The 12,842-nt window shown below is 47.6% G+C and overlaps 1 protein-coding gene and 1 long non-coding RNA gene across 3 annotated transcripts in view; one reads left to right on the forward strand and one right to left on the reverse strand.

Moving 5' to 3' along the window:
• Positions 1–260: 260 nt before the first annotated feature.
• LOC124515696 (uncharacterized) lies at positions 261–2,183 on the reverse strand. The gene is made up of 3 exons (XR_006962862.1): positions 2,094–2,183; positions 536–686; positions 261–431 (listed from the first exon to the last, which is right to left on the reverse strand). It is a non-coding gene; the product is annotated as an uncharacterized LOC124515696 (long non-coding RNA).
• An 875-nt stretch (positions 2,184–3,058) lies between these two features.
• Positions 3,059–12,842, forward strand: part of ZEB2 (zinc finger E-box binding homeobox 2) — a 128,423-nt gene continuing 118,639 nt past the window's right edge. Inside the window, exons 1-2 of one of the 2 annotated variants that reach the window (XM_047084708.1) lie at positions 3,059–3,077; positions 3,270–3,411. In XM_047084708.1, the coding sequence (XP_046940664.1) occupies positions 3,339–3,411 (73 nt within the window). In that variant the 5' untranslated portion in view covers positions 3,059–3,077; positions 3,270–3,338. Of the gene's footprint in view, positions 3,078–3,269; positions 3,412–12,842 lie in introns of those variants that run through there. The other variant, XM_047084707.1, reaches the window with a different exon arrangement.

Here is a 12,842-nt window from a genome sequence, read left to right on the forward strand (position 1 = left end):
CTAGAAATATCTGTATAAGAAGAGGCGATCTGGATTAAGGACCCGGGATCTTTCCCTTTAACTTTCGCCCCTTAGAGTTCTCCAGTTCTGTGAATGGTGTGCACCGTTTTCCGCCCTGTACTCTGTAGGATTTAGTGATGAGGATAATGATGCCAAAGGCTTGACGGGGGGGGGGGGGGGGGGGCGTGGAGAAGAGAGGGAGGGAGGGAGGGAGGGAGGCGAGAGGGAGGGAGAGAGGAAGGGAGGGAGGTGGAATTTCATTTCTTCCACTAAAGCGTTTGCGGAGACTTCAAGGTATAATCTATCCCAGATCCTTTCCCAGAGAGAAACTTGGCGATCACGTTTTCACATGATGCTCACGCTCAGGGCGCTTCAATTATCCCTCCCCACAAAGATAGGTGGCGCGTGTTTCAGGGTCTCTCCTCTCTCTCCTACAGAAAAGAAAAAGAAAAAAATGTCATTAGAAGAGGCGTAACACGTCAGTCCGTCCCCAGGTTTGTGTTTCCTGGAGTGGCCGAAAGAGATCAGTTCTAACCTGCTCCGCAGGAATAACGGTCCTGCCTCCCGACACTCTTGGCGAGGTTTTGTACAGTTTGCTCCGGGAGCTGTTTCTTCGCTTCCACCTTTTTCTCCCCCACACTTCGCGGCTTCTTCATGCTTTTTCTTCTCACCATTTCTGGCCAAAACTACAAACAAGACTTCGCAGGTAGGTTTTTTTCCCCTTTTCTCTCTTTTTATTCCCTTTTGGTATGGTCATCCCCCACCCTCCTTTTATGATTTTTCTCCTTTTAAGTGGGGATGTGAGTCTGAAGTGAGAAGGAGTGTCTGTGGGCAGGAATTTCAGGTGGGTTTAGCTCCTTTATGGCAAGCTTTTCCCAAGAGTGACTTCTTTGATTTCTCTGGCTCTCCGGCACTCTCTCTTTCCTTTTCTCTTCTTTTTTCCTCCCCCAAATAATTTGCCCTGTACCTGTCCATTCAGGTAACCAAAGGTGCCTTTTGCTACCCAGCCTAGGAAAAGTTTTATTGAGAACTATATGGTGGAATGAAAACTCTTCAAGGGGAGAGATTCTGCTCTATTTTTGCATCTAGTGCCAATTCATTGTATTCAGCAATTAAAACTTGGCAAATACCTGTGAATAATTACAAAACTTGATCGATACAAACCTACCAAATTCAGGGGCAAGTCTTTCTCTTAGATATGGCAATGCATCCTCTCCCACCCGAGAAGGCTGTTTTCTAAGCAGAAAGTTGCCTGTTTTTGTCTGCTTAGCGAGTTTCATTTCTTTATTTTATTCTTTGTGTGTGTATGTATGTGAAGTAACACCTCACTTCTGTGATGATAAATAAAGAAGTGAAAGTCCTCATGGAACTCGAGTCGTTTACCAAAGTGTGTGTGTGTTGGGGGGGGGGTCACTACAGCTGGGAAGAAAGCTGCTGTCAGGATATCAGAGTTTTAAAATTAAGGATAACTTTTGAAATTGTATTTTAAATGGCAAAGTAATATAGACATGGATTTAGCAGGAGACACATGCACACACATATCCCATTCCATACTTTGGCACTGAAAAGTCGAGAGAGATAACAGAAGTTCCCAGGAACAGTGATGAGCCCGGCTAACATGAATGTGTTTATCTCCCACCTACTTATGTATTTTACATGCTCCCCCTATAATGATGAAGGCAAGATTACTAACTCCAGAGTTAGAAATAACAGGCAAAGATAAAGTTTACAGCACAAATGCCCTCTCTCTCTCTCTCTCTCTCTCTCTCTCTCTCTCTCTCACATACACACACGCTCATAAAACTAGCAGCTTACTTTATTAAACATGTATTTATATGCAATCGTGTGTAAGTCTCAGCATGAATACAGACAGGCCAGCTGTTTCATCCCAGACACTTGTGTGACCGTTCCCTTATTTCAGGATTTTCCCTAACCATTTCAAATCAATAGAACGCCAAGAAATGACAAAACGTGTCAAACATAAAAGTCACTCCCTATGCCTAGGTTGAATTCAAGGTGCTTTCTAAATCATCCACTTCCCCTTCTCTCTGCCCCCCTCCCCTCTCAGCGAATGTCTGGAAACTGATACTCACTTTCCAGGTTTTCTGCAAAGCTTCTAGCACAGGAGACAATAGGTGCGGGGCGTGGGGACTGAGTGTGCTCGGCAGAGAAAGGGTTAATGGCCCTTGTGTTACAGTTTGCATCTGTTACATCTTTTATAGCCCCTGTTTAAACTAATCCTCGAGGCACAGCATCTTCCCAACCTCCACCGAGTTTTCGGGATTCTCCTCCTCTCCTGCCTGCCTCCGAGGTTCCCCTTCTCCAAGTTTTGACAGTTTCAGCTGAAAAAATGCAGCGCCTCTCTCGATTTTTAGGTACAAAAGTTTCGAAGCCAGAAAGGATACGATCATTTAGTAGAGCTTAAAAGTATTGCCGTAGCGGTTGGACTTTCTCTTTCCTTTCTTGAGGGGATTAAAAAAAAATTCTACTGGAACTATTTAAGGGAACCAGTGTGGGGGAGCATGTGTGTGAATGAGGTGGGGGAAAAATACTTAAGTAAATATTGTCAAAGTGGCGGGGGGGGGGAGGTGGGGGGGTGGGAAGCGACGGTGTCCAAAGAGGCTTATAATTATACTTCTTATTTCGGCGTGAAACGGGAAATCTTAATTTGGGGGCGGGGGACTGGGGGGAGGCAGAGACAGTGCCTCGATAAACTCCAAAAGGGGAGGGGAGGGGGCGCGGGGCGAGTGGGCTTCCTATAATTACTATTATCAATTTGCCCGAGTGTGCTTCATCCGGGGGCTGCTTCGCGTTGTTTGTTTGTTTGTTTCCTCTGGGGAATGGGGCTGTGGGGGGTGGGGGGGTGAGACAAGATGAGAGCGAAAGAAAGCCTCGCCTCACCCCAAGTTCCCGAGCCGGGCTGAGGACTTTTCCGAGGAAAGGGTCCGCCTAGCCCTGAGTCAAGCAGCCTTACTGTACCGCCGTGTGCATTCCCTCATACGGTCAGGAGTTATGACTCATTTTGAAGATGTAATTCTTGTCTCTCTGATCCCCTCGCGGGTGCAACACAGCAAACAGTAACAAACACAAAGCGCCTCGGGGCCAAGGCTGGGGGTGGGGGGCGGGGAGGGGGCCGCCGAAGTTTCGCTTTGGCGTTGGGGGGCGCGGATGGGTGCTCGCCGGGGCCCTGGCCCGGCTCCCCTGGGCGGCCCGCGCGCGTTTCAATGGGCGCGGGCGATGCCCACATTGTCGCTGTGTTTGGTTGCTAGATCGAGCCTGCGTGCTGCCGAAGCAGGGCGCCGAGTCCATGCGAACTGCCATCTGATCCGCTCTTATCAATGAAGCAGCCGATCATGGCGGATGGCCCCCGGTGCAAGAGGCGCAAACAAGCCAATCCCAGGAGGAAAAACGGTAAGAAGCGGCCCGAACCAAACTTTTCCGGGCCACTCCGCGGCTGGAGACCCGGGGAGAAGGCGGGGGAAAGGGAAAGGGAGCCGAGGCGGCGGCGGCGGCGGCGCCCGGGGCTCGCGGGCGAGCCTCTCTCCGTGGCCGGCGCCGCAGCCCGGCGCGCGCGGCGACTGGACCCGGGGAGTTGGGGAAGTGCCGGGCAAAGTGAGCGCGGGGCGCCGGGGGGCTCCGAGCCCCGGGGTCCGGCGGGGGCCCCGCGCCCCCACCCCCGCCGCCCCCTCGTGCCCCCGCCTCCGCCCTCCCTTTGCCTCCGCCTCTCGCTCCGCTGGCGCCCGGTCCGCCGGGTCCCCTGGCCCGGCTGCGGGAGCGTCCGGCGAGGGCAGGGCGGGGGCCCGGGCGCCAGGTCGTGCAGGATCCCGGGGCGGGGGGCGGGGGTGGCGGAGGAACTGCGAGGGCGGGAGAGGGGGCCTGGGGCTGCGCCTCCGCGAGGCTTAAAGTTTCTTGCCGGAGTGTCGCGGCCGCCTCTCCGTACGCCAAGTAACGGTCCGCGGGCAGCGGGGCCCGGCCGGGCGCGCCCCGACCTCGGGTGGGAGGGACCCGGCCGGCCCTGCGCGGGGTCCGGCGGGGTCGGCGCGGGCTCGGGGGTGGGTGGTTCCTCTCCAGCGGGCTCTGGCCCCACGCCGGGGACTGGCGGAGTCGCGGAGAGCAGGGAGACTTTTCTGGGCAGTTTTCTACATGGTCAGGAGGAGCCCGTTATCCAAGCTGAGTCAGGAAGGAGGAAGGAGATGGGGGTGCGAGAGGGACACACCGACCAGAGGTGGGAGATTAAAGGGGTGGCTGTTAATAAAGTCCGTCTTGGAGAAAGGCAAAGAAGGGATGAAGAGAAGGGGGAGAGAGAGAGAGAGAGAGAGAGAGAGATCGACCCCCTAGGTATTACCCCCGAACAAAATCGTGGGAATAAAAGAGAAAAGTGATTGGCAAGAGCGCAGAAGGCGCCTGGGGGAGGGGAGAGAGCTGGGGACCGGAGAGGGTGCCGGGGGTAGCTGACAGAGGATACTGAGTTTGAAAAGAAAAAAACCAACCCCCCAAAACAAACAAGCGAACTAGCGCCAGCTCAGACTGGGAAAGGAAACTTCTCGCTCGCTCCCTTCGATCTCAGCTTTATCACCCGGCGCGGGGCCGCGCTGACGCTCCGGAGCCGGACGTGGGGACGCGGCGCCAGCCCGGCCTCCGGCCTCCCGCAAACGCAGCCCGCACCTCTCGGGGACTGCCCGGCCCACTTGGAGCAACTTTCCTCTAGAGAGGACAATTGTGCGCGCCCCCGGCCTGCCCCGGAGCTGCGCGGCGCAGGGAGGGGGCGGCCGGGGGCGCAGTGTGGGGTGCTGGAGGGAGAGAAAACACAAAGACAAGAGAATTTTGATTAGAGACAAATGATGCTTCTCTCTCTGTCTCTGCCTCTCTAGGGTGTGTGTGTGTGTGTGTGTGTGTGTGTGTGTGTGTGTGTATCTTTTGCTTGTTGTGGTGGAGGTGTCGAGCCATATGGGGGAGTGATAGAGGAATTTTAGTCAGAAACTGTTCGTTACGTTATCCTGCCTTTTCCCTTTGTGCTGCCTTTGATCTATTTGCTTGGCTTAGTATTACAAAAAAAAAAAAAAAAAAAAAAAACAAGTACAATAATATATTCTGAGCTGCTTCCCCAAGATCCAGTTCAGGCTGCCTCTTTTTAAGTCAGTCTCTCCTCTTCCTCTCCCTCTCCCTCTCCCTCTCTCTCTCCCTCTCCCTCTCCCTCTGTCTCTGTCTCTGTCTCTGTCTCTCTCTCTCTTAATTTAATTTTTTTCTTCATTCTAGTATCTGGCATTATTTAAGGTGGTCCTTACACAGGAGACCTCCCCTTCCCCATCTCTGGGTAATTTAGTAGACACTAAAATTATACCTAATGTCCCCCTCTCCTCTCTTGTGTTTCCTCTGTTCCTTTTATTAAATGTTGGTTATTGATTTTCTAAAATCAATGTCTGTTGTGGGGCTTTTTTCCCCCTCTTACAAGTATCTAAAGCACGGTGCTGATCAACTGGATAACAAAAGCTTTGTGTCAAGGAGGCTTTTTTTTCTTATGTTAAACAGTCATTTTTTTTTTTTTTCTGAGAGAAAAGAGAATGAGATATAAAGCAAGGTTCCCAGAAGTGTTCTTTTGCAGAAGAGACTATTTAGAATGTTTGTTTCTGCTTTCCTGCCTCCTCCCACCCCCTTCGGGATTTTGCCACCGATGACCAGCCTGGCCCCGGCAGTGAGGTCAGGCCAGAGCCCAGGTCTGGGGAAACAGAAGGCTCCAGGCTTCCTGGGAACCCTGAGGGGTGGGGGTTGGCAGAGAGGAAGGCCTGCTGGGGGCTTCGCAGGTGAAACAGAGTGCCAGGGAGGTGCTCAGCTGTGGACACTGCAACCATATCCCCTCCGCCCAGCTAGTAACTTGGGAGAAGCCTCAACACTCCGAAATGGAAAGTTGAATTGCAAATTTTGAGGCATTTATCTCAGACCTTGCATACTTACCAGCAAGCCTTCCATTGCTTACAGCTTCTCTAACTTTTACTACCTGTCTCTTTTTCCGAATAATCTGTGTAAAACATGCTGTGAATTAGTTACTTGTCAGTGTTTTTCCTTGGGTTTAATCTGACTGAGCAAAATGCCCTGGTTTAGAGAAGCAGGTAGAAGAGTTTTCTTCCCCCGTTTTCATTTTCTTTCTCATCAAGCACATATCCAATGCCTTTCCCTTTGGGAATTGCCAGGATTTATCTGAACTGAGTGGATTTTTCTTCTTTCCTGGATTCATGGAAAAGATGTCACTTTTGAGCTTGTGTCTTTGCTGATAACACTAAATATGATGATGCTTATCAAAATCATATAGAAATTCCTGGAAAGGAATAATGGCAATACTAATCACAGAAGTAAGAAGCTGCAAGGAAAAAAAAAAAAAGATGGTCATCCAGGAAACTAGAATGACACTTTATATAATTTTAATGAAGTCAACAATGTATATATAGACGGAGGCGACAAGAAGAAAAAACATGTAAAGCAAGTGTGTGTGTGTGTGTGTGTGTGTGTGTGTGTGTGTGTGTGTGTTTGAAAGGCTGGTCAAGAACGTGAGTTAGAAGACGATGCTGTACACAATTATTAAAAAGCAAAGGAGAAGGAGGCAGCTTGAGGGTAATAAATGTGCAAAGAGAGAAACAAGAATCTAAAATCCAGCCTTCAAGATTCTCAGGCCAGCAAGATGCTTGGCAAAGACAGTGCCAGGGCCAAATTAATCCATAGCTGACAGTCTCCTTTCCCCCACATGGAAAGGATGAAATCTCTTCCCAGAAAATAAGATGTGCAGGAGGAAAGGGGGAGAGGGGTGAGGGGAAGGAGGCAAAAAGCAAGTTGCCGGCAGACAAGAATGTGTGTCAGTTTCAAGAAAGTTCAGTCAGATGATCTTCAGTCGCCTGACTCACTTTGTAACACTTTCACTGAAGCTGGAGAGGAGGGGGGAAACCCAGCCCCCCTTTTCCATCCCCCTGATTATACCCCACTATCTCCACACAGCCTTGGAGACAGAAATGAGCACTTGGAGCGGGAGATGCCCGGCTGTTGCCTACCACTGGCGCGGCCGGGGTTGTAACTTGCAAAGTTTGTTGCTTTAGCCCCTGATTGGGGCTTCGGCTCCTGGGGATGCTCCGGCTTCCCTCCTGCCTCCTGAGGAGCCTGGAAGATGGGCCAGCCTCCCCAGCCCACTGCCTTCCAGCATCAGCCTCTGAGAAATCGCACATACACATGCAGGTTGTGACAAAGATCAAATCTGGAAACTGCTTGCTTCAGAGAAGGGAGTGAAGCCGTCTTTTAAATGAAAACTGAATTAGGAGTGGAGGGGGAAAGGAAATGGAAGAAAGAAGGAAGGAAAGAAAAGTTAAATTTGATTTGTCTTCAAACTTTCAGTTAAAGGGTTGGGGATTGTGTGGGGGAGCGGGGGAGATATTTGCAAATGCCTCTGGTCTCTGATTTCCAGTGGTAAAGACAAGGGATAAAGTTGGATGTTTTCAGGGCTTTGGACCCTAGGGGAGAAGCAATCAGATGAGCAGAAATGATTATCCTTTTTTAAGATAAGCCCTCTCTCCTTACCACTTCCTTAAAGGGAGTGGAGGCGCTGGTGGTGATGCTTAGAGGCAGCGGAGGACGGAGAAGTTGCTTCCGTTTCAGAGATGCTTAAGTAAAAAGGGAAAGAAATGCATGGAGCCCCTTCTCAAGGATGTGGCTCCCGTCTGTCCTCTCCGAGAGGTGAAGGTGGGCTGGGGCTGCCTGGAGTCAGAGCCCCTTAGTACACACTGAGGCAGGGAAGTTTCCCTCGGATTACAATCGCTTCAAACTTGGCTATCTTTGCAAGTGGGGAAATCTTTTGCAAGTAGCTTGCTTCACAGGGTTGATGAGTTTATAGGGAGACTGGTTTTGCTGATTCTCAAAGCACTCAAAGACAGTTGGTGTGGCAGGTACCAGTACTGAGGGCACTCCAAAGATAGCTATCTCCATCCTTTTCTCTCTGTGGAGATCTCCGTGCAAGTTTCGTCATGCTGCACACACACAAGACTGGGGGCTATGTATCTAGACTGATCTATTTGTTTTATTTCGGTTTGGGAAAACTAAGTCCACTGGGGCAGAAACATGCCTGCTTTCGTAGCAGAGCCACTAGCCTGCTGGCACCCACAGTGGGACGCTCCACCAGGGGTAAGGGCGGGCTAAGGATTTTAAACTTTACATTGTTCTTCTGTTGCCAAATAAAAATAAATTCATGTCTTCAAGCATTTATTTCCGAATATGATTTGAATAAAGCCAAGATTAAAGTTCCCTGCCAAACTGCTATGTCACATGTATGCGATGCTTCCCTCCTTGGTGGCTTAATTTGCTCAAAGTAAAGAAAATTCCAAGAGGTTCTTGAAGCCCCTAATGCCATGTTAAGGATATTTCCTTGGGAAAATGTATGTCTACCCTGAAGGTAGGGTAGGACGGTGTGGCCAGCTCTCTAGCAGCGCCGCGTTTATTCTAAGATGTGGGAGATTCTTTTCCCTACAACAGTTTTTGTCATCTGCATTCTTCCAAGGCTTTTAAGGTGCATTTTCTTCTGTGTGAAAGGGAACTCTTTGTCCTTTTCCTCTCCAGCACCGTGGCTTCCCAAGGTAGACACTATTTTGTGCCTGTCACAGAGAGAGGGAGTGCAGGTTTGCAATGCTCACAGACAATTGATTGTCTGCCCTAATGTGTTTCATTTACATGTTTATAACGTCAATGGTGCTGGGGTGTCCACTGTACCATTCATTCCCGCATTCCCACAAGGGGGCAATTGTCTGAATGGCCAAGTCAGACACCTTTTTGATTGCTCTTTGGTTGTCTTTTTAGAGCAAAGAAATAAAGGAGGAAAATCTGTGATGCAGAAACACTAGTTGAAAATATACAGAATTAAATGTCACCACAAAAGCAGATGTTAACATAAGCTCAAATATGCTTTTTCGCCAAGATGTGAAGGTTGAAAAAAATAATTCAGAGCAGAGGGAAGGATGATTTAAAACCAATAAATATAGTCCTCTTCCCCCCTCCCAATTTCTTTTCTTTCTTTAGCAATCGGAAGATGAAATGTGATTTTCCTTTTCATTTTTAAGCCTTGAAACATCTAGGCACCTCCCCATTATTTGTATGTTTGCTGTGATTTGTGAATTTTGTGTATATTTACATAGCTCTGTTTATACCAACAGCGTCAGCTTACCACTTGGAAAACCTATTGAATGACTATTTGGGCTGTGGGGAGTGTAAACTTTTAAAAAGTAAGATCCAAGTATTTCATCAAGAATTTTTTAAAAAGGAAAGCAGTAATAATCAGAAGACTCTATGGAAGTCTTTGCCTAAATAGCTATGTGCCAAATACTTTTATCTTGGGTGACAGTCCTGTCAGAGTGAAAACTCTCAGGAAAAGTGTAACTAGTAGTTACAAAGTAAATAAAGAATTTCATTTTAAGGTGTTCTGTATTGTTTTTATACTGTGTGTGTGCGTGTGTGTGTGTGTGTGTGTGTGTGTGTGTGTTGTCTTGTGTTTCCTCTGAGAAAAGTGAGAGGAAAAGCCATCCATGTGTGTGTTTTTGGCTTTTCTCTTCATTCAGTTCTCCCCTACATATTATGCATATATGTATCACACATGAATACATCTGCTTAAAAAAGGAAAGATTTCACAGTTCAGATGGTGCCTTGCTGGTTCATTAAGGTAATACAGTTATTAGAAGTTGGTCTGATTTCGCGTGTGGTCCATAAGGAGAGAAAATACTAACTCTTGTGTCATCTGGTAGGAGGTAAATAGGGTGGGGAAACTTTAATAATTTTGTAGTAAATTAGGGAGAAAAAATCGCTAGTCTGTGAAAAGATTTTTGCCTCTCCGGGAAGACACGCACAGTAGCTGCACCGTTAGCTGAACCCCTGACACGGCGGTCTTTTGAATGCCTTAGGTATGATTTCACTTTCGCTCACATCAATGCTGACCTGAATGCCTTTCATATCTGATCCGCTGTGTCTCTCCCAGTAAACATCCCCTGAGGGGAGAACAAAGAAAGGAGCTCTTCTTCTTCTTAATCACAATTCAGCCCTTTCACCGCCGGCAGGCTCCATTTGCATTCTGCCACAGAAAGCCAAGATGAAAAGAAAGAGAGAGAGAGAGAGAGAGAGAGAGAGAGAGAGGAGAGAGAAGAGGAGAGAGGCCGAGGGTAGTAGCTGAGTAAAATAACTTAGGTGTTTGTGGCTGTTTGTTGGGCTTTCCCTGGTTACCAGCCTTATATAGTTGATGCTTGACCAGGCCTTGTCCCTCCTGACAGGCATATAGTGTTACAAGATGGCATGTCTGTACTATTCATGGCCACCCGCTCAACACTTGAGGTAAAAAGTGTCAGAGAGGGATCAAATTCTCCCTCAGAAGCCTGTTAGACTTGGGGTCAGGTGTGTGGACTTCCCATCTTGAGTGCTGCCTACTATTTGGCTTTACTTATTGTTTACCATCAGACCAGGGAGGTAAGGGCACTGGGGGGGGAGGGGGGGTCGCAGCTGGAGGCTGCTCTGGAGGAGAGAAGGGATAAAGTCTCCCAAGGCCCTGCTCTGGTTTCAGGGATGGGTGTCTGGCCCAGAGAAAAAGGGAGAAGTGCTTACACCCAGCCTGAACACGCTGATAAATCTTCAGGAAAACTGGAAAAGACTTTCCCATTTTTTCCCCTGACTTTTTATGATAATTCATATTTTCAAATGAAAGGGGAAAAAAGCCAAGAAAGAAACTCTCAAATGAGCCAAAAAGGAAAAAAAAAATTCTCTGAAAAGAATTTTAGGGGGAAAAGTTGTTCTATTTTAAAAAGCTTTGAGGGCTGTAAAGTGCCACGTTTTTCACACCTTCTTCATACTTTTTTTTCAGATTTTTTTAGTATGTTTAACATTTGTGAGATGACAGCCTTTTTGTATCTCAAACTGGATGCTTCAAGATTTGTAGGGAGGGGTTGGTGGTATTCACGTTCTCCTGAGAGAGAAAGTTTATGCCTCAAGGGCTCCTTCTTACTGGGAACTGTTTAAACCCTTGCAGGCGGACCTGTCAGGTTTTACTGTGTTATTTGCCTCCATTTTCAACATGCAAAAGTAACATGCAGTTAATGGTATCGGAACGAGACCACAGCAAGAGCAGAAAGCTCTCGTGACAACTTTTCAGCTACATTATCTTGCTTCTAAACTGCCTTGTCTTTTTTTTTTTCCCTTTCTGAAACCAGTTTTAGATACCAACAGTTTTTCAACAGATAGATTAAGTACATAATGCGCGTGCGCGCACGCGCACACACGCAAGTTTAGGAGTGCAATCGCTTCGAGTGAATAATTGGAAATGGGGGCTGTTCTGATAGCCATGGTGCGGATTTCACTTATAAGAGCAAAACTAGCAGAGATATTAGAAGTTGTACATGAGCATGTGACAGAGATTCCTGATTTTTTTTTCTTTTTCCCAGAAGATTTACAGAATTTACAAAAAGAGATTATCCCTACACCTTCCACCCCTCCTATCCACCCCCATGACCCAAGCAATGAAGGATTTAGGCAGATTTACTTCAGTAAACACCTTTGGACACTTGGGGGGAAAGTGGGAGTCTGTTTGCAAAAGGAGGCTTTTGTTAAGTGAGGTACAGGGATAATGCTTTACCAGGCAGCTGTGATATTAACCTACCCAGCAATGCGGGAACACTCCTTAACTCTTTGAGTGCCTGGCCCTTTGCACTCAGCAGATAAAATCCTGGCTCTCCAAAGACACTCAGAATTCTGGTTCTAGCAGTTTAATATTCAGACAAGTCTTGTAGACATGAAAACTGTTCAAGCTTTTAAAACAATGTGGTTTAATTAGATGAGGTGGACTTACATTGCTCATAAGCCCTCCAAATGGTGGTTTATAATTGGCAAGAAAAAAAAAGGAATCAAGGCAGCACATTAAAAATTCCAGGAAATATCTTTAGAAAAGCTATTTTCATTTCCAGCTTTTAAAATATTAGACTATGGTAGCTAGAGGGAATGAAGCAGCTGGGGCCTCTCTCCTTACTATAAAAGACACCAGAAGTTTGTGATGAAGAAAGGGGCTTCAGCTCAAAAAGCTGTAAGAGGCCAGTTGGGACAGTGACACTATCGCAGCCCTCGCATCTTTTCTAGGGGGAAGTGTTGCCTATCTTTCGGAGCTCGGAAGGTCATGTGAACCTCAGAGTCAGGGCCTCAGGCCGACTGTTACCAACGTGAGACTTGCCAAAGCAAGCAGAGAGGCATTTATAAGAGGAAGGAGTTAATGGTTATTTTTTGCTGGGCACAAGAATAACTTTACAGGTGTTGCATTTGGGCTTAAATAAGATTGCCTTATTTAGTTTCGAAAAAGAGTGTAGGTGTCAACGTTCAAGCAGCCACAAATGTGTGAGAAAGTAAAGGGTATGAGACATGACAGGATTAAAGGTGTTTGCTATGTTGTTACACCGTGTGTCAGGCTGCAAGCTCCCTTTGTCACAGCCTCCTGGTGATTTGACAGCGCAGATCTACTTCCCTTCTAGGTGAGACAGCATTTTTTAACTGGAGTTATAAATATGGTACACCCTTCGAGTTGCACCCTGCCTCCCAGATCCACGAATCCTATTTGAAAGCATCTTGCCCTGAGACACAATGAACAAATGCTGTATACAGGGGGCTGTGTGCTCGGGGGCCCGGGCATAGCCAGCATCACAGTAGCTGGCATTGACTGTTGTTTGGCAAGAAGGTCCTTTGCCAAATCATCCAATAATTAAGTTTTATGTTATTTGTATGAACGACCAAGCATGCAGTATTCCTTTTCAAATCAAAGGGAGGCTTAAAATTACTTTTTGAACACTTTCAGACCA

The sequence above is a fragment of the Lynx rufus genome, unplaced genomic scaffold (assembly GCF_022079265.1).
Source record: "Lynx rufus isolate CCGP_SWC_20201006 ecotype Redwood Valley unplaced genomic scaffold, mLynRuf1.p SCAF_2, whole genome shotgun sequence".
NCBI lineage: Eukaryota > Metazoa > Chordata > Mammalia > Carnivora > Felidae > Lynx > Lynx rufus.